This window comes from Zalophus californianus, chromosome 5, assembly GCF_009762305.2.
Source record: "Zalophus californianus isolate mZalCal1 chromosome 5, mZalCal1.pri.v2, whole genome shotgun sequence".
Classification (NCBI taxonomy): Eukaryota; Metazoa; Chordata; class Mammalia; order Carnivora; family Otariidae; genus Zalophus; species Zalophus californianus.
In genome coordinates, this window is record NC_045599.1 from 126,021,570 (window position 1) to 126,048,957 (window position 27,388).

General features: G+C 37.9%; 1 protein-coding gene and 1 pseudogene across 7 annotated transcripts in view; both read left to right on the plus strand.

Annotated features, from left to right (window-relative positions):
- The window catches only part of LMBRD2 (LMBR1 domain containing 2), a 44,437-nt gene extending 38,799 nt beyond the window's left edge, over positions 1 to 5,638 (plus strand). For 3 of the 7 annotated variants that reach the window (XM_027605442.1, XM_027605438.2, XM_027605441.2), the window contains exon 18: positions 1 to 85. In XM_027605442.1, the coding sequence (XP_027461243.1) occupies positions 1 to 85 (85 nt within the window). The other 4 variants (XM_027605443.2, XM_027605440.2, XM_027605444.2 and 1 more) reach the window with 3 other exon arrangements.
- LOC113928469 lies at positions 3,406 to 27,127 on the plus strand (annotated as a pseudogene).
- Positions 27,128 to 27,388: the final 261 nt, after the last annotated feature.

Here is a 27,388-nt window from a genome sequence, read left to right on the forward strand (position 1 = left end):
ATCATTTCTTTATCCACCTTTCAGGTATCAGCCTGGTGGACGATACCTCTCGATGTCTCAAACTGGAATATTTGATGATGTGTAAAGTCTGAAAGAATTTATGGAACAACTAACCAAGATCAACACATCAGTCCAGTCTTTATGAACATATGTGTGCCCTAGAATTTATACTGTACTTGTAGTGAAAAGTGTCAGAACAAAAAAAGGCACTGAAAGTTACTCACATCTTAGTAATAATAGTTTATTGCCCATTGAATAGAGTGTCATCTTTTTTATTACACACCATTCCTGAAGTGTCTGCCTTAAAAGTACCGGTGTAGTGGAAGGATTCAGTTCATGAGAAAGATCAGTATATGTTGAGAACAGGTAGTTCGGTTTGTTTCAGATTAACTTTTTTTGGGAAAGTTGTTTTAAAGATCCAAGAAAGTCATACGTCATAACTAAATAACATCATACGGTTTTGTTATTGTGATTTCCGTTTTTGCTGTTTTTAAAGAATATGTTAATCCTGTATTTCTCAACGAGATGGAGACCTCAAATAATAATGGTATTTACAGAACCCATGTCTTAAAACAAGGCTTACTTACCAGACATAACTGAATGTAGAAAGCTCTTTTTCAACTCTATATGCAAATTAGTGAGGTTTTTGCATGTATAATTAAGATTACACTTCAACTGATAGTGTTAATATCTTTGGCATGTGTACTATAATTGGGTGATGTATTATTCTTTCAGTCTTTGCTAGTAACTGGAAATTCGTTTATGCTTTTGGTATTGCTTTGTAAAAGATTTTCATTTCAGGGAGAAATGTTCACCTTTATCATTCAGCATATTGATTTAAGTATTGATCATTCCACTCAAAGAGAATCTGAAGCATTAATGGGAAATAGTGGGTTGTTGTTTTTTTGTTTTGTTTTTTGTTTTTTTTTTAATAACCAAAGAGTCCCACAAAATTCTCTAATTTTTAAAGGTGCCTATTGATGCTTTGTGGAAAATAACATTTGGTTACTTAAAGGTAAAATGTGATTCCACTTACTATTATTATTATTAACACTTAAATTGTGGTTTATGTGTAATAATTTTGTTAAACATGCTTATTATTTTAAAAAAGCGTTTTTAAACTTCTGTGTTTAAGCCAAAGTTGGGTATATTTTAAATCATCAGTGTTTTATTGCACAGTGAATATTGCACAGTTAAACACAACATGCTTGCAGAGAGTTTTTTATGTCCCTGAAATGTTTACAACTCAGAGAACCCCTGCTATGGATTCATCCAGTGGTGACTCTTTGTGAGCTTTCCGCAACAGTCTCAATTTAACACCTGCTCTTCTGTGTAATTTTTAATAGTGCTCGCTTTCACTCTGAAGTATCCCAGGTTGAAAATGAATTATATGATCACCCTAACAATATGATTGTATGTTTCTTGAAGGTAATCTTCCCTTGAATCATAATTTTAAATTTTTTATTTTGCTTTTTACTTAGATACTATCATGTAAATTTTAAGAGACAGATCCATGCAGATACTGAAAGGAATAGTGTATCATCCTAATTATCTGATTTTGTTCAATTTTATGATATTTGAGGTTAGATCCCCTTTAAAATAATTATAAACGGATAAACTTTATTCTCAGTCAAAGGTTATACAGGCTGCCCATTTGAGAATACACACACAGCCTTTCACTCTAAAGTGTGGTCAGAGAGCTGTAGGCCAGAAGCAGAGATCATTTGGTACTGTTTGTAATTTCATGATTGACCATTGAATATCTCGGGCAAATTATGTAACCTTTCAGTGCCTCAATTTCTTCATTCATGAAATGAAGATGATACTTGCTATTTACCTATTGATCTACCTCACAACTATTGTGAGGGTATATTGAGTTGATGTTGATATGCTGGCGTTTAAAAAACAAAACAAAATAAATTGTTTCCTGTGCTACTTTTCCTAGTGGTACTTGAAGGTGTGAAATGATCAGCCCAGTTTCTTACAATTACAGAGAAGCTTTTAAGTCCCCAAAGCAAAAACTGTTTTTGGACTAATTTATCAAAAGTCCTTTGAAAATAGTATTGTTGTATATTTGGTCTTTGGGTTTACCTTGGAATATTTTCCTTAAGTATAATGTTGTTTCTCATCAGGTTTTGTCATGAAACCCAGATGCTGTAGAAGAAATAGAAGCAGAAAAAGAGATTATCCAGTCACTTTTGTAACTTATAATGCCCTAAAATAAATTGATAGGAATATGTAGGGGAATGTACTACTTTCCTTTATAATAATTGAAGTGTATGTAATACTTACTTCACAAATAACCTAGCTCCTTTTGTGACTTCTGAGTTATTTCCAAAATAACTTTTGGTTGTTTTAAGTCTAGAGTGTTCAACTTTTTAAGCAGAACTTATCTTACAGGATTTTATATATGATCATATTAGGAAGGTTACCTGGCTGGGTAATTTGAGTTCATAAGGTAATGATTTAACCCCCGAAGAATAAAGAGTTTATTGGTGGGGGGAACTAGGTTAGTATTTGTTAAGCCACCTTGTGTAAAAAAAGGTGGAGTAAGAACAGAAGTTTTCTGTTTGGGGAAGCTTATTAAAATGTAATGACCTCTACTGCAAAACATTACTACTAAATTCATACACTTTAAATGCAAAGTAACTTCCTGAAGAATTACTTATGACGATTAGCTTTTGATGTCTTTCTTACGTAATAATAGATATCTGGTTAAATTTTCTAAATTATTTTTCTAAATAATCATTAGGTAAGGATATTCAGTAAGCCAGTAATTCAAAACAACCACTGCAGAAAGTAATCACCTGTAAGTTGCTAATTAACTTTTGTTACTACATCAATAACTTTATCTTATCAGTGGAGCTTTTTTATAAAAATCATTATTAAAATAAGAAATAAGGTATAAGCCGAATTATTAAAATTTACTCTCTTACCAAATGAATCAAGGGCTTTCGAGTACTTTCAACACACAAGAGGTCCTCATTTCACAAGAGTGGTAAGAGGGAAATCAAAACATTCATGGGTCTTCCATTTATAAAAAATAGATCAGAAAATTGGACAATCCATGCCATCAGAAATAAATACTGTGAATTGATTTGTTTTTGGACTCTACTGTTTATTAGAATATCCGTTCTTAAATTTACACTGGTTGTGTACCCAAATGAAATTAAATGTGGATAGGAAGTCAATTTGTGGGATTTTTTTTTTAAAGTATACTTCAGTGTATGGATGAAAGAATTTCATTTATGTACAGTAACAAACCTCATTTTTTTATCTTGTAATAGAGTCAGGGAACGTTCTTGATGGTGTGTTGATTACTATCTTAAAGGAAAGTAAACTCTCCATAATTATGATTCACACTGTTCAGTAATGTGAGTTTTGTACTTGTGATTTGAGTGGACCATGCCTGAAAATCACAAGGATAAGTATATTTGCACTAAAGAGGCAAAACATGTCCCTGAAAAATCTTAACATACTTGAATCTCCAAAATGTAATGGATCATATTACATTAAATTCTAAATGTTAAGGAGTAAATGGATTTCGAGTTTTATCTTTCCTTTCTTTTCTTCCTTCCTCATTGATTTTATATCCTCCTTCCTTTCTGAAGCCTGTCTTTACAGTATGACTTTTAATGTGCTGACAGGTTTTTTTTTGTTTTGTGTACACTGCTGTTTCTGATGATGATCAGTACACTCAGAAGGAACTAGTTCTGATTTCACATCCCACTACTTGAATAGCAGTATTGCACCTAAAGTAGTGAAACAGATTTTTCTAGACAACTAAGCAACATCTGAATGTAAATGTGATGTATGCTGGCTCGGTGTCTTGTCTTTAGGTCACTAAAGAGGGCACTTTATTAAAATGAATTACTCTCAGTGTAATGTTTTGGCATAAAAATGGATTTCCAAAAACAGTGATTGTTAAAAACAAAACAGAAAAGCAAAAAGATTAAGAAACTTGGGATGCCTTTTTATGAAAAGGAATTCATAAATACCCTACATTGTTGTCAAAGTTTTCATTAGGAGAGGTTAGAACAATACAAGAAAGAGGGTTACAGGAGGCCTTCTAAAATAAGAATTCCCTCCATGTAGGGTTCTTTTTCCCAATGGACTTTTTCCTGCTCAGAGAGCTAGAAGACCAAGCCGTGTCATCCCTTATCCCAACTCCTGCAGACTAGGCCCTATGAATCGTCTTGCCCAGCAGAGCAGGCCCTAGCCCTGCCCGATCCTTAATCCCATCAATGGGGACAGGACCTCACCTCTAATTCCTTTCACACTCAGCCTGGTCCTCCTAAAATTTCATTATCATTGTCAAAAGATTTGTCCATTGAGGTTGGTTGAAGCCTTGCTATAATTTTTAATTTGTTAATGAAGCAAGAATATTGGCATGTTCCTCTTCTCATTGATATCCTAAAAGACATTTGTTTTTAACATACTCCCTGGAGAGAATTAACTTTTTTCTCCTGAAAATCTTTTCTTTAGTGGGTATCTTGATCTCAAATCATCTTATAAAAGGAGCTTTTTTTTTTTTTCCTGTACTTAGTGCAAAAGAGTAGAAAAAATGGTTTACTATGGCAGACATATGTTGGGTAAAGTCATAATTTATTAATCTGACTGCACAACACCATTTTGAGTCAATATTATTGATATAAATCGTATCAACCTAGTCACTTAGAGCTGAATTTCTCAAAAGAATGCTGGCTAGCATCTTCCCTACTTAGTACACCAAGTTGTAGGGGAGAGACTTGTATTTATTTTATTAAAAGCAATCCAATGGATTTGTTTTTGTCCATACTTTGAAAACAGCTTGAAGGATTTTTCTCATTTTAGAAGGTAGAAAACATGTGGACATGTCTTTTAAATTACTGTAATCTAATAAATATTTATAAATTCTAGTATTGAAAAAAGAACTCTAATATTGATGTTATTTTCTGGTGTTTAATTTCTGTAAAATGTTTTTGTAGTAACTAATTGTAGTGCTTTTAAGCAGTTTAAAAACCATTCTCAAATAAGTTCTGCCCACATCAGATTTCCTTAGGGCAATATTCCAAAGTTCAGTAGTCCAGTGTGAATTTGAAATACTCCTTCACCCCTTCAGTGTCTTTTTATATATACCAGTACCCAAGCAAAGTATACCAAAAGCCTAATTTCTCTGTTGCATTAATAAAGTACTTGTTGTTTATCTAATTCAGTGGATTAGGTGAAATAGAAGATAAGTCTTTTCAAATGTGCATCTGATCATAATTTTTCTAAATGTTCATTATGTTCATCTTTGGTGCATGATGCCAAATTTATATTTAATCAGCCATTACTACCTGATATGTAATGACAAATGTTTTCATATCTGACCAATGAGTTGTAGATTTAACTATTTTTCTCTGCAGATTCTCACTACATTTTCAAATATGTATTTGGAAAAAGCTGCAAAGTGCTACCTATAAGTAAGTTAGCATCTTTGGCCTTATCTATGCATAATGTTCTCGGTTTGGTTTTGACAAACTCGTGGATTTGCAATTGCTTTATAGTATTTTAACTTATTGTGATGTAATGAATTTTTTGAAATGTTTATTTGATTAGCTATTAAAATATAGGAAATTATGTGGCTTTGCATGAAATAAAGTACATTTCTACAAGTTCCTAAGAATTTTGCTGATTATTTATGTGTTTCATTTCATACCATCTTTGAATTAAACTCCTAAGGAGCCTGAAGCTTTCTTTGTTCCTTACAAATATATTACCACTAATATTATATTACATTAGTAACATTACATTACAAACAAAATATTTTAAGATAATTAAATATGTGTACTTTAGGTTCGACATTACTTTATCCAGTGTTTATAATTAAAACGAGTAATTGTTACAGAAATTAGAAATCGATGAAATTTAAAGCAGGAAAACAATAAAATCAGCAAAACCAAAAGCTGGGTGCTTGAAAATATCAATAAAATTGATTAAATCCTAGGCAGGCTAAGGAAACAGAGTTGCTTTCCTTTATACCAAAAACAACAATTGAAGTTTGAAATTAAAAACACAATACCATTTATATTAGTCCTAGCTAATGCAATTTAAGGCAAGAAAAGGAAATAAAAGATACACAGATTTGGAAGGAAGAATTAAAAGTGTCTTTGTTAGCAGATGACGTGATTGTCTCTGTAGAAAATATAAAAGAATTGACAAAAAAAAAAAAAACCTCTTGGAATACATGATTATACTAAGTTTGCTGAATACAAGATTAATATACAAAAGTCAATCACTTTCCCATATAACCAATGGACAAATGAAATTTGAAACTAAAAACACAATACCATTTATATTAGCACCTCCAACAGTGAAATGCTTAGGTATAAACTTAACTATATATATATATAAAATATATATGATCTATCGATCTATCTATACATATATATGTATAAAATGCATTACAAAACTGATGAAAGAAATTATAGAACTAAATAAATGGAGAGATTCTATGTTCACAGAAAGACTCAACACTGTCAAGATGTCAGTTCTTCCCAACTTGATCTATAGAGTCAATGCAATCCCAATCAAAATTCCAATAAGTTATTTTGGTGGATATTGACAAACATTCCAACGTTTATATGGCAAAGCCAAAGACCCAGAAGAGCTAACACAATATTGAGGGAGAAGAACAGAGAATTGACACTTAAAAACTTACTATACAACTACAGTAACCAAAACATTGTGAGACTGACAAAAGAGTAGACAGATCACTGAAACAGAATAGAAAGCCCAGAAATAGACCCACACATAGTCAATTGATCTTTGACAAAGGAACAAAGGCAATTCAGTGGAGAAAGGATATTTTCAACAAATGATGCTTGAACAACTGAAGAGCCACATGCCAAAAGGGGAAGAAAAAAAAAAAGGAACCTAGACACTGCTCACTACGCTTTTCACAAAAATTAACTTAAAATGAATCAAAAACCTGAAACTATAACACAAAACTATAAAAGTTCTAGACGATAACAGAAAAATAGGTGACTTTGGGCTTGGCAATGAGTGCATATCACACAAAAATGTGTTTATGTGGACAAGAAGACCTATAAGAAGAATGTTCATAACAGCATTATTCATAACATAACCATAACCATAAACAGTTCAATAAACAATAGATTTATTTATCCAACATGATGGATATATCATGAAAAACTAAATGAAAATGAATTAATTGCAGCTATGCAACAACATAGATGAAGCAGTCAATAAAAACAGTCTTTGAGGAAGCCCAGACAGTGGCTTTACTGGACAAAGACTTTGGTTGTAGTTGTTTTTTATTTTATTGATTATTTTTTTAAATTATTAACATATAATGTATTACTTGTTTCAGGGGCACAGGTCTGTGATTCATTAGTCTTACACAACACACAGTGCTCACCACAACACATACCCTCAACAATGTCCAACACCCAGTCCAACATCCCCCAACCCCCCTCCCCTCCAGCAGCCCTCAGTTTGTTTCCTGAGATTAAGTCTTATGGTTTTCTTCCTTCTCTGGTTTCATCTTGTTTCATTTTTTCCTCTCTTCCCCTATGATCCTCTGCATTGTTTCTTAAATTGTGCATATCAGTGAGGTCATATGATAATTGTCTTTCTCTGATTGACTTATTTCGCTTAGCACAATACCCTCTAGTTCCAGCCATGTCATTGCGAATGGCAAGATTTCATTTTTTGATGGCTGCATTATATTCCAGTGTGTGTGTGTGTGTGTGTGTGTGTGTGTGTGTGTGTGTGTGCGCCACATCTTCTTTATCCATTCATCTGTTGACGGACATCTGGGCTCTTTCCATAGTTTGGCTGTTGTGGACGTTGCTGCTATAAACACAGGTGCAGGTGCCTCTTTGGATCACTACGTTTGTATCTTTGGGGTAAATACCCAGTAGTGCAATCACTGGGTCATAGGGTAGCTCTATTTTCAAATTTCTGAGGAAGCTCCATACTGTTTTTCAGAGTGGCTACACCAGCTGGCATTCCCACCAACAGTGTAGGAGGGTTCCCCTTCCTCTGTATCCTCACCAACATCTGTCCTTTCCTGACTTGTTAATTTTAGCCATTCTGACTGGTGTGAGGTGGTATCTCATTGTTTTGATTTGCATTTCCCTAATGCTGAGAGATGTTGAGCCCTTTTTCATGTGTCTGTTGGCCATTTGGATGTCTTCTTTGCACAAATATCTGTTCATGTCTTCTGCCCGTTTCTTGATTGGATTATTTTTACTTTGGGTGTTGAGTTTGATAAGTTCTTTATCGATTTTGGATACTAGCCCTTTATCTGTCATTTGCAAATATCTTCTCCCATTCTGTCAGTTGTCTTTTGGTTTTGTCAATTGTTTCCTTTGCTGTGCAAAAGATTTTTATCTTGATGAAGTCCCAATAGCTCGTTTTTGCCCTTGCTTCCCTTGCCTTTGGAGATGTGTCTAGCAAGAAGTTGCTGCAGCCGAGGTTGAAGAGGTTGCTGCCTGTGTTCTCCTTTAGGATTTTGATGGATTCCTATCTCACATTTAGGTCTTTCATCCATTTTGAGCCTATTTTTGTGTATGGTGTAAGGAAATGGTACAGTTTCCTTCTTCTGCATGTGGCTGTCCAATTTTCTCAACACCATTTGTTGAAGAGACTGTCTTTTTTCCATTGGACATTCTTTCCTGCTATGTCAAAGATTAGTTGACCATAGAGTTGAGGGTCCATTTCTGGGCTCTCTATTCTGTTCCATTGATCTATGTGTCTGTTTTTATGCCAGGACCATACCGTCTTGATGATGACAGCTTTGTGATGGAGCTTGAAGTCCGGAATTGTGACGCCACCAGCTTTGGTTTTCTTTTTCAACATTCCTTTGGCTATTTGGGGTCTTTTCCAGTTCCATAGAAATTTTAGGATTATTTGTTCCAGTTCTGTGAAAAAAAAATTGATGGTATTTTGATAGAGATTGCATTGAATACGTAGAGTGCTCTACGTAGCATAAACATTTTAACAATATTTGTTCTTCCAGTCTATGAGCATGGAATGTTTTTCCATTTCTTTGTGTCTTCCTCAATTTTTTTCATGAGTATTCTATAGTTTTCTGAGTACAGATCCTCTGCCTCTTTGGTTAGATTTATTCCTAGGTTACTTATGGTTTTGGGTGCAACTGTAAATGGGATCGACTCCTTAATTTCTCTTTCTTCTGTCTCATTGTTGGTGTATAGAAATGCAACTGATTTCTGTGCATTGATCTTATATCCTGCCACTTTAAGCCAGTGATTACAAATGTATTCAAACAACTAATGGCAGTCATGTCTAAAGAACTAAATGAAAGTATGAGAACAATGAGAGTGACTACTAATTGTCTTTTGAGGGTAAGGAAATGTTCTAAAATCGATTGTGGTGTTGGCTGCACAACTTTGCAGATATCCTAAAACCCACTAAATTTTATACTTTTAAAGAATAAATTTAGGTTATGTGAATTATAACTCAATAGAGATGTTATTAAAGAGAAAAGAAAATGAAAAAAATCTGAGTTATAAATAAGGGAAAGAACTAAAATTGGGTCTCTTAACATTTCTTTTAATCCAGGTGTGTGATATATTTGATTAGTTTTTCTCTTCTGTCTCTTTGATTTTAAAAAGAAGGAGAAAAAAATACCAAATTGTCGGTTGGTCTCCACCTGAAGACTATAAACAGGAATTCAAGAAAAATTTTGATTCCCCTTTAAAGGAAGCTTTGCTTGGGAGGTAGTAGTTTTTTTTTTTTAAACAAAAATAAAGCAATTGTTATTTGAGAAATATGAATGAGTGAATGAATGAATGAATTGAACAATTTCAATCATCTCTGAACTGATCACTTCAGACAGTCCTGGAGACATTCCCAGCTTGTTCAGCTTCCAAGGCTGAATGAATAGACATTACCCTTAGAAATTGGGGTGAATCTCACCTTATGAAATTCTCCTACTTCTCTCCTTGCCTTCAATCTCTTCAGCTTAGGGACAGTGATGGACAGCTCACCATTTCATTGTTGGATAAAGTCACAGTCACTCAATTTCACTTCCTTCTCTTCCTTTCTCTTTTCATAAATTTTTTGTTGATGGGGGTCACTTACAAAGATTGATTTTTGCAGAACTTGAAGCTGGCCATTAAGATTCATTCATTGTAGAACTGGAACCTGGCTATTTAAGACTCACTTTTAGCCTTGCAGACGGTAAGTCATGAGACTGACTCTTGGAAATTCCACTCATCTGAAACTCAAAATGACAAGGAAGTACTCATCTTAAGTATGAAGGCATAGAGAGGAAAATCATGCTGTCTGTGTTAAGTAGGATGCCCTTGCTCCTCCTTTATTTCTGAGAAAAGATGTGACTCACTAGTCAAGGCATTTCTTAAATAATGCCTCCTCCATAAAATCTGTTTGTTTACCTCATTTCTTCCTCTCAGCTTCTCTGTATGACTGACTTAGCATTTACTTTTGTGCTTTCTCTTTTTCATTAACACCAAAAAGATTTTTGGGGGCCTTAATATGTGCCAGGCAATGAAGGGGTTAGAGACAGAGCAGAGAATGAAAGGTATTGGAAAAACAAAAAATCCCCAAGTCTTCCCTCTGTTCTCCCATCCTCCAACTAGATTTAACACTTTCAGAGTGTGACCTATAGGGCCTAGCACTGTGTTTCTGCAAGTCTTTTCTCTCTTGTATTAAGTTCATGTTTATATTTTCATGTGATAATTTCCGAAAATTTATACCAGATGTCTTGAATTTTTCAAAACTATTCCATGTTACCTTAATTTTTTTAAAAATTTATTTATTTATTTTTTTTAAAGATTTTATTTTATTTATTTGACAGAGAGATAGAGAGCACAAGTAAGCAGAGAGGCAGGCAGAGAGGGAGAAGCAGGCTCTCCGCTGAGCAGGGAGCCTGACGCGGGGCTTGATCCCAAGACCCCAGGATCATGACCCGAGCCGAAGGCAGCCGCTTAACCGACTGAGCCACCCAGGTGCCCCCTTAATTTTTTTTTTAAATAGGCTCGACGCCCAATGTGGGGCTTGAACTCATGACACTGAGATCAAGAGTCGCATGCTCTACCAACTGAGCCAGCCAGGTGCCCCTTTAAACATTTTTTAAATGCTTAATTTTTAAAATGTATCCCTACTGATGTATGTGGAATTGGTAGTAGCACACAGAAAGAATCACGGTACTAATTGCTAAGCTAACTAGGTTGTTTGTACACTTTCATAATGCCTAGTTCTTTCTTTTGAAACACTTAACACACTGATAATTTTTTACTTGTAATGATTTGCTAAACATCTGCTTCCCCTGTCAAACTGTAAGCTCCATCAGGGGAAAGGTCATGTTTTTCTTGCATAGTACTAGATCCACAGAATCTATCACAGTGTATAGCACATAGTAGGCAGAAGGTAAACATTTATTACTGAAAGGTCAAGATTTATAAAAAGACTAGGTCAAATTGTAAGTTACATCTTATTTGACTAGCTTTTTACAGTTTTTGAAACCTTTGATATTGCCCCAGATATAATCAGGAAAATTATCCTGATTTGATCATTGAATTCAAGAAGCCTCCTTTGGCTTCCTCTCTGGCTTAAATTAGTTGTCTGTCTGCCTCCCCCACTCCCCGATCCGATCAGAACACCCTCGTTAAGCTTACTAAACTGACTGCCCATTTGGTCACATTTATTTTCTCCTCATAATCTTGTGTCCTTTTGGAAGAAGCCTGCCAAGCCCACTGCACTGCTGAAATGACAAAACAAATTCCTCTCTCTTGTCCCCAGTAATTATCAGAAATTATCCTCAGAGAAAGAATTTTCTTCACTGAAACATAACTTTTAACAACTTTTGTCCCAACATTAGTTCATTCCGTCTTCTTCTTTCTCCTGAACACATTTTAAAAAACAGTTGAACCAGGGGCACCTGGGTGGCTCAGTTGGTTAAGGGTCTGACTCTTGGTTTCAGCTCAAGTCATCATCTCAGAGTTGTGAAATGGAGCCCCACATCAGGCTCAGTGCTTAGCACAGAGTCTGCTTGAGATTCTCTCTCACCCCCTCTCCCAACTCCTTCGCCCCTCTCACCACTTCTCTCAAATAAATAAATAAATAAAATCTTTAAAAAAATAGTTGAACCATTTAAATACACATGAATAGTGGTGTACCCTGTGTCCTTATGTTAGGATAAATGCGTATTTGCTTTCTCTCTCTCTCTCAGGATGGCATTTCTCAACCCTGGCTGCATATTAGAATCATCTGAGGAACTTTGAACAATACTTATGTTTGGGGCCCACTTTCAGGAAGTCTTATGTAAGTTATTTATGGTGAAGTCCAGGTATAGCTATATTTGTAAAGCTCCCTAGGAATTATAGCACATAGTCAGGGTAGAGACCTTCCCCCGGGAGCCATGTTTCTATCTCTCCCTTCACCACTCACCAGAGGGCATAGGGCAGGGCTCTCACCTAAGGGTAATCTTTAAGTGGTGGGTCTTCACTTTAGCAAAAGGAGATCAAGCAACTGATGGCTGATCTTCAGTTTATAAGTCTGTATCCTAGTTGGAATCTCATTTTTCAGCCCATTTGTGGATCCTGAATTATCAGTACAGAATCACCATAGCAAATGTTCAAACATTATTAGAAGAAAAATAAGTGAATCCCCAATAAAACAAAGTAAATGCTCAAGTAAAAGCTAACACAGGGGCTGCCTGGGTGGCTCAGTTGGTTAAGCGACTGCCTTTGGCTCAGGTCATGATCCTGGAGTCCCGGGATTGAGTCCCGCATCAGGCTCCCTGCTCAGCGGGGAGTCTGCTTCTCCCTCTGACCCTCTCCCCTCTCTTGTGCTCTCCCGCTCTCTCAAATAAATAAATAAATAAATAAAATCTTAAAAAAAAAAAGCTAACACAGGACATTAATCTTTAGCAAAGTTTTCAGAATTTGTACCACAGAAGAGGCCCTTAGAGGTAGATGAAAGTTCAAAGTCCTTGTTCACTGGCCCTGAAGTGGGAAGCCCAAGCAACAGTGACCTTTTTGAAAGATTTGTTGCCAGTGGAGTGTGAAAGCATCCATTGGCCCAGTAGTTGAAAGCAAGAAACCAGCAGATATCACATGCACACAGCTTCTACGGTGGTTTCTCCAATGGAAAATGCTGTTTTTTCACTTATGTTCATGGGACCCTGACATCAAGATGCTTATAGCCCTGGGAAAATAAATCCTACACATGTACATTCAAGAACAAAGTTCACATATGATTGAGGGTCATACAGAGCATCATGGATGAGCTTCAGCATTTAGCCAGTGGAGAGAGATTATGGGCACCAGGTATAGCTGTTTACCTCTCCCAGGGCAGGAAGAGCATCAAAAGATGGGTATGATTTCCATGAAGGGAAAAAAGGAAGAGGGAGGAAAACAGGAATATTCTAAGCATCAGAAAGAATTATAGCAAAGAAAACAACAACAACAACAAAGAAATGGCATGGTAGATTTGGAGATCATGAAAAGACCAGCATCTGGAGCAGAAAGTTCTCAGGAGAGAACAATAGAACAGGTTATTACCAAAAGTGCTTTCTAAATATTCACTTCTGGTGCCAAGATTCTTTCATGTGTTTCAAGATTAACACCGTCCATGAATATCGAATCTCTCCCTCCTTTCTTTCTTTTTCTTTCTTTCTTTCTTTCTTTTCTTTCTTTCTTTCTTTCTTTCTTTCTTTCTTTCTTTCTTTCTTTCTTTCTTTCTTTCTTTCTTTCTTTCTTTCTTTCTTTCTTTCTTTCTTTCTTTCTTTCTTTCTTTCTTTCTTTCTTTCTTCCTCTCTCTCTTTCTTTCTTTTTCTTTCTTTCTTTCTTTCTTTTTTTTTTCTTTCTTTCTTTCTTTCTTTCTTTCTTTCTTTCTTTCTTTCTTTCTTTCTTTCTTTCTTTCTCTCTCTCTCCCTCTCTCTCTCTTTCTTTCTTTCTTTCTCTCTTTCTTTCTCTCTCTCTCTCTTTCTTCTTCTTTCTTTCTCTCTCTCTCACTTTCTTCTTTCTTTTTCTTTCTATCTTTCTTTCTTTCTCTCTCTTTCTTTCTTCTTTTTCTTTCTTTCTTTTTTACAGGAATTCATTTACAAACCTTTCAAAGGTCATGAAGCTCTACATGCAACTCAGTGCAGTCATTTGTTAGGAAGGACAGATATGACGGGCTCCTTAAAGAATGAGAGTTTCAACCTAGTGGTGGTTGATGCTCTAGATCACTGCACTTTCCTGGTTGTTGAGAAACTTGGAAGGCCATTTGTGACCATCCTTACTAGCACATTTAGAATTATGAATTTTGGGCTGCCTGAGCCTGTGTCTTAGGTTCCAGCATTCTACTCTCCCTGGCAGATCACATGGATTTCTGGGGCCGAGGGACAAACTCTCTAATGTTCTTCATTTCGACCTTGAGAGAATGGTATATTCATGCTGTTTGATGACTCTATCAGGAAACATTTCCCAGAAGGCCCTAGGCCAGAGCTATTTTATCTTTAACTGAAAGCAGAGCTACGGTTTGTTAATTCTGACTATGCCTTTATTTTGCCCACCCCTGCTTCCCAACACTGTTTATATTGCAGGCTTAATGGTCAAACCTGTTGAACTCAGGTAAGTAAAACCTTTATGCCTCATTTAGACGTGAGGAATCACCCTCATGATGTGCCTTTATTGCACAGATAGCAATTGCTCAGACAAAGGTTAAATCTAGGTAGTCTTTTTTTGAAGAAAAAAATATTACTTTTTTTAAGAAAAAATATTATTTATTTATTTGAGAGATAGAGAGAGAGAAAACAAGCAGGGGGAGGGGCAGAGAGAGAGAGAGAGAGGGAGGGAGAGGGAATCTCAAGCAGACTGCGCTGAGTGCAGATCCTGATGCACAGGGTTTTCTATATAGACAATGGTGTCTCATACAACTAACAACATTTTCTTTTTCCTTTCTAGTTATTATTTCTTTTACTTATTTTTTTTTAGTTTATACCACAATTTGAATAAAAGTGGTGAGAGTAGACCTCTCTGCTTTGTTCCTGTCTTAGGTGGAAAGAGTTCAATATTTTACCATTAAGTATAATTATAGATCAAAAAATTTTTCAACATATGCCTTTTATCACACTGAAGAAATTACTTTCTATTCCTAGCCATGTTGAGAGTTTTTATAATAAAAGGATATTGAATTTTGTTAAAGATTTATTATGCATCTATTGAGGAGATCATATGATACTTCCTTTTTACTCTTTTATTGTGGTAAATTATAATGATTAATTTTTGACTGTTAAATTAACCTTGCATCCTCAGATGAAAAAATTTGTCATGACGTACTGGTTTCTATATATTGCTGGATTCCATCTAAAAATATTTTAAAGGATAAACTGGCCTCATAAAACTCCACTGGAATTATACGCTCTTCTTGTATTTTGTGAGGTTATGTTTCTAGAGGTTTCAATTCTGAATTCAATTTTTGCAAAAAAAAATTGAAACTTAAGCTATTTCAAGCTATTTAAGATTTCTAATTTTTCTAGTGCCAGTTTTGAGAAATTGTGTGTATCTAAATAATTTGCTCACTTCACCTGTCTGACAACCAGATATTTCATTTTTCATAGAAACGAGGAGATATATGGGACCTGGGAGCTCTGAAACAACTGGTGCTCTACTATGGGTATCTTATCAGTTATATATGCTGCCTTGTCAGAGCCTTTCCCAGCCCAGCCCCAGGATATGCAGATAGTTCCAGTGAGCTGTAGCCTTCTGCACTGGTGCTTCAGGATTATGCAGGTCATGCTTTGCATTAGTCTTCATCAAAGTGTGGTTCTTAGCTCACCTTTGTCAGGTTCACTTGAGATACTTATAAAAAAATGTACATTCTAGGCCCCACCCTAGACCTACTGAATCAGAATCTCTGGGTTTGAATCCTGGTAATTTGCATTTTCAACAACACCCAAACTGCATTTATACAGACTAAATATTTGAGTCTATTTTTTACTCTTTCCCTCCACAGTTTGTGCTAAATCGCAAAATGAGCCAGCAAATTAAAAGATATTTTCACTATAAGTCCGTCTATGAATATTCTAAGAGAAATATATGAAAATCATCATTCTCTCCAAATGTTAGTCCATTCTGATGTTGTGTATTAGAAAAAACTTGGACTTCAGAGTCAGACACAGTCTGAATTGAATCCTGGTTCTGCCATTCATTTGATATATTCTCTCCGACAAGTGCCTGTGTCTAAGCCTCAGTTTCTGGGGGTGTGAAAGAGGGATAATCTTAGCACTCAGGATTGTTGAGAGGATTGGATATATGTTTTTAAGAGTTCTATTGCAGTGTCTGACACATCCTAGGCGTGACTAAGTGGGTCTTTATTATTATTACTGTTGTTTCTCAGTTAACAAGGACCGAAAAACCAGACACATGCCCCTTGGCTAGTGTTAACTGGGAGGCAAAGATCCAGCTACTTCTGTATTTTTGATGCTCTACATTTCAGTCTGGCTTATAGTTTTCTATGCATTCTTGAGAGATTTACCATCATCTTTTTCATTAGGTCCTCCCTTATCCTATACGAGCCACTACCATGGGGAAAGGAATGAGCTGAAGCACATGAGCAGTGGCTGATTCTGGAAGCACAGAGAAAGGAGAGAGTAGAGATTACAGGCCTTCTCAAAAGTGTACCCGTAGAACGTCATATGGAGAGAGTGGAGATTGGGAAGGGCACAAATACCCATGAATTTAGCTTACCTTGTGGCAAAGCCCACATAGGTCACTGGAAACCTTTAGAAAACTGAGAATTTGAGATCATATTGTATCATTTAGACACAGGTATCTCTCTGACCATCTTCCAGCGCTATGTATTTTTGCTGCCTCCATAGCAGGGTAGATGAGATCCAGCTCCTGACCATTTGGGAATTCTGCTTATCTCCCAGTCTCCTCTGGGGGAAGCCCATAGTGCAGGATGAGGGAAGGTGTTCATACAATCCTCTGGAGGATACTATCAAAAACTGTCCCTGTCTTCCCTTGTGACCCACAAGAGAGGAAACTGAAATTTAGTTCATCAAGTTATAAAGTCTGCAGGGAAAGGATACACCATTCCTGTGATCCTGGAGAAAAAGGATAAATCAAGGCTTAGAAAAATCTCTTTCTTCCAGGCCATCCAGCACATGTTAGCCTATGGAAAAGAAAGGCTTCGCTTTAGCCTAAACAGGGGAAACACAGAGAGTTCAGATGTGTGCTCTGGTAGTGGTATGACTCTTTTTTCTATTCTCTCAGGAATTTGAGAACTTTACTGCCAAGTTGCAGATGTAGGTTTTGTTCTTGTGACACTGGGCTCCATGGTCTACACCCAACAGGTTGAAGAAGTCCTAAAGGAGATGCATGCTGCCTTTGCTCACCTTCCTGGGTGGGGGGTGGTGATGTGGAAGTGTAAGCCTTCTCATTGGCTCAAAGATGTCAAGTTGGCAGCCAATGTGAAAATTGTGGACTGGCTTCCTCAGAATGACCTCATGGGTAAGGACTTCCTCCTTCTACAGGCAGCAGCTGTTCTGCCCTTCTCTCTCTCCAGTTACTTTTTCTTTAGGGTTTATTGCAGCTGTCACCCCCACCTGGGCACTCCACCATCCTTGAAAAGGAAAGCATCTGTTAGCAAAAGTCAAAGCACCAGAAGAGATTGGCACTTTGGAGTCACTTCATCCATTTGTCACTCAGACCGGTTATCTGTAGCCACTAGTGATATTCAAGTGGGGTTACTGTGGCCTCTTGTAATTGGTAGGTGATCAGGATCAAATACCTTCCAAGAAGTGCCTACAAATGTTCTGAGACGTAACTATGCAGAGCAGGAAGGAAGTACCCAGTTCCTTCTCACAAGGAGTGTGAGAGACTTGGGTGCCATGGTGTCTTTCTAATGTGATACAATTCCTCATTGTCCTGTCTGAGATGTCTTACCACATCTTCAAGGGGGTTTCTCTCTGGCCCGTGCTGCATTCTGGGGATGCTTCATGTGTATAGCTGCAGATTGGATCAGAATCACTCAGTGAATTGGAGATACAAGTTTTTGATTCTGTCCCTGCAAATATATTTCAGTAGCCCGTGGTACAGACCACAAATTGCATTTTCCAAAAGCACTTTAACAGTTTCTAAGTCCTTGAGCTAGATAACCTCTTCCTCGTCAACATTTTATTTTACTCCAAATAAGAGAGAGGCAGTGTGACAGGAACAGGAAGTGCTAAGGTATAAGGCATAATCCCTGCTTTAAAATGATGTAGAGAGACAATGAAGGAATAAATGGATGAATGGTGGTATATGCTGAACTTAGTGCTCTCTCTGCATTCTTAGCTTCAGCTGGACTCTGGTTCAGGTGTTAGACCCATGTTTCTGAGGGTGCTTATAGAGTGTCTTCCAGGTAACTGACTCTTTAAATTGTTCCCAAATACCTCTAGAATCCCCTGCGTGTTTCCCTGACATTGCTGCTTTTCCAGATTCCCCAAATTCTTTCTCCAGCATCACCTTTCTGTCTTTCTTCTTTGTCCAAGCTCACCCCAGCCTCCGCCTATTTGTCACTCATGGAAGATAGAAAAGTGTGATGGAATCTATCAACTATGGTGTGCTCATGGTGGGGATTCCTCTCTTCACACACCAGCCTGGAGACCTACTCCAAGTAGAAGCCAAAGACCTAAGTGTCTCCATTCTGATAGAGCAGCTCAAGGCGGAGACCCTAGCTCTAAAGATGAAACAAGTCATGGGAGACAAGAGATATGTATGTAGCCCTTAGGGTAGCACTAGGGGAAATGGCTGGAAGTTTTTTTTGTTTTTTTGTTTTTTTGTTTTTTTTACCCCATATAAGCAAAACTCACCTAAGCTAAGATACCAGCTGACCTATTTTTACTGAATACCAAGTTAAAGAAATGAGTCTTATATTTCAGTAAGACAAATTGAAGGCAGATGAAGGAAGAACTTTCTGTCTTTAGAAGAAACTTACAAATTTTCTCTTTTTAGAGTTTTTGTTTCTCTTCAGATGTTTAATGTACAATTCTAGCCACGTAGAGGGGTGTCCATTTACTTCTTCAAACACATCATTTTTTCCTCTAGAGGTCTTTGCCCTTAGCTGTTCTGGAACATTCTTTCATTTAGCTCCAATGTCACCTCTTCAGAGAGGCCATCTCTGATCAATGCCAGTTATTCCATATAATTTCCTTCACAAAATGGGTCACACTTTGTAATTATTCTGTTATTAGTTTATTGACTCTTTCCTCCAACTAGAATGTAAGCTTCATGAGAGTAGGGTCATATCTTTCTCATTTATCATGGCCTCTCTCACTGCTTTGCACACAGTAGGCACTGCATAAGTAATTGTTGAACAAGTAAAGAGTAACTAAATACTAGTCCTCTACATCAGGGGTTCTTGGCCCAAGCAACATAGTTAGGCTCCTAGGCCTCATGAACCCCTAGAAATGTAAAATTGTGAATGGTATATGCTTGCATATATACCTTTCCTAGAGTGTGTTTTTAAGATGTTCATCAGATTGTTAATGGGATCTAATACCCAGAAAGGCCGAGAACTGCTGCTTATGGAGGAGTTATTCCATACCTGAAGTAATTCCTGGATGATGTTCAGCATGACACCTAATGAAAGGCAGTACCAGCATTCCCTAGGACACTTTTAGCATCCAGCTCCCTTCCCAGCAGGCAGTTAGTATTTGCAAATAAATAAATTAAATGGTGCAGACTCTATTGAGAATCAAGATATTTGGATTCAGTCATTTGTGTATCAGGGTGGCTCTCTGGTCTGAAGACACATCTGGGCAGTTCAGAAGCAATGGGCTTTCTTCCTCTGTCTCCGAGGCTTCTGAGATGCCTTGACTGTCACTTGCCTGTGGTCCTCTTTACTACTATGAGCCTGCCTCCCCAGAAAGAGGAAACTCACAACCACCCTGACCAGTTGCAACTTAAATTCATGACCATAGGCCTGACATGGGCTCCCAACAAGCCTGACAACCTGATTGTATTTTCCTAATCACTCCACAAAGCTGCTCTCACGCAGGTCACCGGTAGCATCTATGCTGCCAAAGCCCATGCCCACTTCTCAGTTCTTACCTTACTTATCCTACCAGCATCATTTATGTCAACTGATGACTGCCCCACCTTAAACAGTTCCTTCCCATGGTCCCAGACACCACACTCTTAGTTCTCACCCCTCACTGGCTGCTCCTTTTCAATCTCCATGGCTGATGCCTCTTCAACACTACACCTCCAGATGTGCTCGGGCTCCAGATCAAGGTCTGGTGTTTGGATCTCATCTAATTTCTAATCCACACTTCACTCTTGGGATGTTCGTCCAGTCTTATGGTTTGAAATCCCCTCTGTAGACTAATGTTAATTCCCACATGGATAACTACAGCCCAAACCTTTCTGCTAATGGCAGTGTATCATTTTACCTTCCTAACTGACATCTCTTCTTTGCTGTCAGGTAAGCATCTCAAACTTAACATGACCAGATATCAACTTTGGACTGCTCCCAACACCCCTAAACCTGCTCATCAAATCTCCATTTCAGTAAATTGTACTCCTTTTTTACAGTTTATTAGACCAAAAATTTAGGTGTCTTCCGTTTAAAATTTATAAGAATTTAAATATGGAACATAAGGAAGAGTAATAGAGATTTTATTATGTCATAATTCAAGTTTTATAGAATTGTTTGTTGTTCTAGAATTTATAACCTAAAGGATCTGCTAATTTAAAACTTATTTTTTAATCACCTAATTTCATTTAGGACATGAGAATTTCAAGAAAAGCCCTACTTGGGAATTCTTCAGAAGTTCATTCTATGGTGATCAGAATTAACTTCAGCCTGAGTCAGCTGAATACTTAACATTTGGCTTTTGACATTTCTCCAAACTGTCTGTCTATCTATCTATCTATCTATCTATCTATCTATCTATCTATCTATACACACACACACACACACACACACACACACACAGATGTATATTTATATATATGTATATTTTGTGTGCGTGTGTGTGTGTGTGTGCGTGTGTGTGTGTGTGTCTGCCGACAGGTACAAATTAGCAGCAGTGGTCACCAGCATCATCAGGTGCTCCTACCCCCTGACACCCACCCAGTGGCTGGTGGGCTGGATAGACCACATCCTCCAGACAGGGGGTGCAGTACACTTCAAATCCCATGCCTTCCAACAGCCATGGCATGAGCAGTTCCCTTCTTGATGTCTTCTTGTTCCTGCTAGTGGTCACCTTGTGTACCATTTGGCTGTGTGGGAAGCTGCTAGGCATGGTCAGGCTGTGTGGGGCCAGGTAGCTGAAACAGATGTGACATGGATACATCCTAGGGCTGGGTGTTTTGGGAAGTCAGTGGTTCTTGGTATGTCTCACTCTAGCACAGACCATGCTGGTCTCCCACTGCCCTGGCTCCAATTGACATCAACTCTTCTTGTTTATATTAGCACAACCTGCTTTTTTTTATTTTGTTCAATTAGCCACTGTATAGTACATCATTAGTTTTTGATGTAGTATTCAGTGATTCATTAGTTGCATATATCACCCATGGATGCTTCTTTGTCTATTAACATTTTCTTGCCAGAACTCTTTGGCTTCTTGGCTTACTGAATAGCTGGGACTATGCTGTGTTTCTGCCCATGTGTGATTTGACCTACTTTTCAGATTTAAAACCTTGTCCTTAGCTCATCACTCTTCTCTCCTAGGCACTATGCTCCAGTGATTCCAGTCTCCTGATTCAGCCACTTTCTCAGTCTTTTCCTCCCACTCTTGCCTCCATTGCTGTAGTAGATGCTATCAAATCCTGCTTCATGCTCTGGACTTTCCAGGATACTCTTACAAGTGCCAGAGGTCAGTATATGCAACTATAAGCATGAGTGATCCTTTTCCCGGAACTGTGGTAGGCTATGCTTCCCATGTGTAAGACAGTCTGGAAGTTCTAGTTAATTAACACCCTTGGGAGCAACCCTCAACCAGTGATTCTTGAGATTGAGCATGTAAATAGCCCAATTCCCTTTTCTCTCTTGTGGGATAATTCTAAGTCATGTCTTTTGCACTATTTTGCAGTTTTCCTATGGAATTAAAATATGGTAACTGGCTTATTGAGTCACCCTTTATTGACTGACTTCCCTTCTCTGTATCAATTTCCCATTTCCACACCAGTGTTCCCAAGCATTTTCCAAATAAATTACTTGTACTCAAATCCTTGTCTCAGCGTTTGCTTCTGGGACTGCAGTGGACTGAATGTTTCCCCTAAATTCATATGTTGAAAACCATACCCCAATGTGATGGTTTTTGGGGGTGAGGCCTTTGAGAGGCAATTAAGTAATGAGGATAGAGCCCCAGTGAATATTAGTGCCCTTATAGGAAGAGGTCAGAGAACTAGCTAGTTCCCTTTCTTTTTTATTTTATTTTTACTTTTTTATTTTTTTTAAAGATTTTATTTATTTATTTGAGAGAGAGAGAATGAGAGATAGAGAGCATGAGAGGGAAGAGGGTCAGAGGGAGAAGCAGACTCCCCGCCGAGCAGGGAGCCCGATGCGGGACTTGATCCCGGGACTCCAGGATCATGACCTGAGCCGAAGGCCATCGCTTAACCAACTGAGCCACCCAGGCGCCCACTTTTTTATTTTTTTAAAGATTTTATTTATTCATTTGCCAGAGAGAGAGCAAGAGAGAGAGAGAGCACAAGCAGGGGGAGTGGGAAGCAGAGGAAGAAGCAGGCTCCCCTCTGAGCAAGGAGCCCAATGCAGGACTCAATCCCAGGATGCCGGGATCATGACCTGAGCCAAAGGGAGACACTTAACCAATGGAGCTACCCAGGCGTCCTTAGTTCCCTTCCTATCATGTGAGGATAAAATGAGAAGTCAGCTGTCTACCAACCAGGAAAAGTCCTCACCCAAAGCCAACCATGTTGGCATACTGATCTCAGACTACCCAGCCTCCAGAACTGTGAGAAATAAATTTCTTTTGTTTTTTTTTAATTTTTTTTTAATTTAAAGACTTTATTTATTTGAGAGAGAGAGAGAGTGAGAGAGAGATAGATCATGAGATGAGGGCAGAGGGAGAGGGAGAAGCAGACTCCCCATTGAGCAGGGAGCTTGATGCAGGACTTGATCCCAGGATCCTGGGATCATGACCTGAGCTGAAGGCAAATGCTTAACTAACTGAGCCACCCAGATGCCCCAAATTTCTTTTGTTTATAGGCCACCAGATTTATGGTATTTTGATATAGTAGCCAGAACTGAGTAAGAGAAACCCAAATGGCCTCTTCTTCCAGAAAGTTCCAGAAAGCAACCCCCTCAATATGTGCACATCCTCCCTCCCACAATCTTCCCTCTTAGAACTCCACTGCAGGTACAGTAATCCCTCCTGCAGGGAGCACCATCTCTGCTGATTACACATAGGGCCTACAGGTTGTTCTACAGTTTCTACTTTCATGAAATCTTTCCATGACACCTGCTTTCTAAAATAGGGTTATGAGAAAGTCAAATGGGACCATGAAAGTTGTGCTTAGCCTTAATATGTTTTTGTGAGTCAAGCAGCAGGGTATGTGGTGATTTCTAAGACTATTTTGATTCAGGAAAAGAATTCCATCCCCTTTTCATTTCATAGCAATGGACCTTCCTATATGTTATGTATCACTAGAAATTAAATCGACTAGTAGTCATAGAAGTTCAAAAAATAGTGGCTTAACCATATGAAGGGTCTATTTCCTTCTCATATGAAAGATGGCTGGAGGTTGGAAATGTGGGACTAGAATGGCAGTTCCCTAATGTCCACAGTTCCCCAGTCCCCTCTTTCCTTTCTGGCTAGCCACTCTTGCTGGTTGCTTCCATCGCAAGGTTTCTTCATGGGTGCTATGTGCTTGCTGTAGCTGGAGCCAGAATATATGTGCTCTAGGAGAGGAAGAAGGAGGAAAAAAGTGTTCTGTGTGATACAGGCAGAATAATGGCTCCCCGCAAATGTCCATGTCCTAATACCTGGAACAGGTAAATATGTTATGTTACAGGGCAAAGGTGATTAAGATTGCAAACGGAATTCAGATTGCTAATCAGCTAACCTTAAAATAAGGAGATTACCGTGGGTTATCAGGCGGGCACAAAAGCCCTTTCTAGTTGAAGGAGAGGAGAGGCAGAGAGAGATGTGACCACAGAAGAATGGCCAGAAAGATGCAATGTAGCTGGCTTTGAAGACAGAAGAGGAGCTATGACCAAGGATTGTGGACCTTTAGAAACTGAAAAGGCAAGACAATGAATCTATCCCTCGGGTCCCCAAAAGGCACAGTCACGCCAAAACCTTGATTTTAGCCCATAAAACCAACATCAGATTTCTAACTTACAAAAGGGTAAGATGATAAAGTCATGTTGCGTTAAGCCGCCAAGTTTGTGGTAATTAGTTACAGCAGGAAATAGAAACCTCATAGAGCATGTCATCCTTGAAAGCTGTAACTATTCAGTGACTCCCATTTAACTTTCATTAATAAGAACTATGTCACATGATGACTCCTAGTTACAAAAGAGGTTGGAAAATGTAGAGGCTTTCCTTTTGTTTGTAAGTTTCATTCCAAATAAAACTGAGGTTTGGTTAGTAAAACAGAATGGGAAAAGAAATATTAGGTCAGGCTTTTATCAGAGAAGAAAGAACACTATGAATTATGTAGAAAAAAAAAGACTTATCGTTGGGGCTAGAACTTACAGATCGGTGGTAGCGGGTGGAACAGCCCATATGAGCGTCTACCGCATCCTGTCTGGCTGACCCTTAAGTCAGCCAGACAGGATGCGAGGAAGAATAAAATGGATGAGGATGAGAGCAGGAATAAATTGGAACCAACAAGGATGACCTGGGACTTGTAAGGATGACTAGAACCTGTGTATGTTTCTCATACCTCTAACCTCAATGCCCGGGGGACCTATAAGAGAAGCTGGCCCCTTTATCACAGCGCTGCACGTGCACTTGGCCCAGGACTCACAGAAGCTGAAGGAGGGAGCTGCAGAATCAGGGTTATGGCTCCACACCAATATGGGATGTGTTTCCATTTGTATCTTCTTTAATTTCTTTCAGCAGTGTTTTGCAGTTTTGATTGTACAAGTCTTTCACCTCCTTGGCTAAGTTAATTCCTAAGTATTTTATTCTTTTTTGATGTAAATGGAATTGTTTTCTAGATTTCTTTTCAGATTGTTTACTGTCAGTATAGAAATGCAATTGATTTTTGTGGCTTACTTTGTATTCTTGCCATATTGCTGAATTCATTTATTAGTTCTAACAGGTGTGTGTGTGTGTGTGTGTGTGTGTGTGTGTGTGTGTGTGTGTAATCTTTAGAATTTTCTACATGTAAGATCATGTCATCTGTGAATAGAGATTATTTTACTTCTTCCTTCCCAATTTGGGTGCCTTTTATTTCTCTTTCTTGCTTAATTGCTCAGGCTAGAACTTGTAGTACTACGTGGAATAGAAGTGGTAAAAACAAGCATCCTTGCTTTGTTCCTGATCTTAGAGAAAGCTTTGTCTTCATCATTGAGTACGGTGTTTGCTGTGGGTTTTTCATTAATGGCTTTTATTACGTTGAATGTTTTTATCATGAAAGGGTGTTGAATTTTGTCAAATGCTTTTTCTGCATCAATTAAGCTGATCATGTGGGTTTTTTTCTTCATTCTGTGAATGTGGTGTATTACACTGATCAATTTCCACATGTTGAACCGTCTTTGCATTCCAGGATAATTCTTGCTTGGTATTGGTGTGTAATCAAGTTTATATGCTGCTGAATTTGGTTTGCTAGTACTATTGACCCTTGAACAGCATGGGGTTAGGAGTGCTAATCCCTCACATAGTCAAAAATCTGCGTATGTTTTGACTCCCCCAAAACTTAACTACTAATATCCTACTGTTGACCAAAAGCCTTACTAATAGCATAAAGAGTTGATTAACATATACTTTGTATGTCAGATGTATTATATATTAGATGTATATGTATTACTAATACATGTATAACATATACTACATGTATAAGTTATATGTATTAGAAATAAATGTATTATAAAAAGTCATATGGTACATAATATGTACCATAAATAAGCTAGAGAAAAGAAAATGTTATTAAGAAAATCGTAAGTGAAAATATCCTTACAGTACTGTACTATATTTATTGAAAAAAAAATCCACATATAAGCGGACCCATGCAGTTCAAACCCATTTTTTCAACAGTCAACTATGTATATCCAGTCTAAAGATAACAAGAACTGCAAATAAAACTTGTCTATTGAGTAGGTTTTTCACAGTTGTGTAGGTTAGTGTATTTGACCTCACTTTCTCTGCATGATAGGACTGAGCAAACGAGTAAATGTATTGATGTTGTTTCTTACTTTTGGAAAAGAAAATTACAAATGTGGAAATGGGGAAGATTAGAACAACCCCTGTGATGTATTGAACTGAGATATCAGTATAAATTATAAATTGATTTTTTGTAACTAGGTAATAGACATAGCTGCCGCATCTACAAGTAGAGAAATAAATATGGGATCTTAATATCTATATCCATAACCATATATTTCCTAGCTCTGTCCACTGAAAGGATTATAAACAGTGGTGTTTTGTTAGCAATGAGCACACCTAGCAGGCATATGAGTATCTTTTGGTCTAGTAGATCATGAACTCCACGAAGACAGGGACTGACTTAGGCACCACTTTACCTTTCAGCCTTAATTTGGATTCTGTGCATACAAGAATCTTTATAAAATTAAACTGTTTATAGTCACTCAGCCGGTAAATTTCTGAGCCAGATTATAATTACCTGAAAACCAGCCTTCTCTGCCTAGCCTAAGCTGGTGACAACCTATCATCTAATGTTGTCACCACCCCTCTGTCTCTGCTAACAGGTACAAATCAGCAGCAGTGGTTGCCAGCATCATCAGACACTCCTACCCTGTCACCCTCCGGTCCCACCCAAGGGGTTGGTGGGCTGGATCTATCACAGCCTCCAGATGGGGTGCAGCACACCTCAAGCCCCACACTTTCCAACAGCTGTGGCATGAACAGTACCTTCTCAACATCTTGTTCCTGCCGGTGGTCATCCTGGGCAACGTGTGGCTCTGTGGGAAGCTACTGAGTGTGGTGGTCAGCTGGCTGTGTGGGGCCAGGAAATGGAAGAAGACCTGATGCCGAGTGTAGCCTTAGGAGACAAAGTTTGGGGGGGGGTTACCATTTCTTATGAAATTCCCACCAATTCTGGCAATTCCTGTTCCCCACATCATATCCATTTGCTAATTTTGTTGCAAATTCCTGCACATTGGCTTCTTCCTAAAATTGGAATTCTTTATTCAGCCCTTATGGCCTTCTTTATTTGCCAGTCAGCAAGGGCTGTTCTGTGATTTTGTCCCAGGGTAATTTGGAACAGTGACCCTCATATTTTAAGCCTTG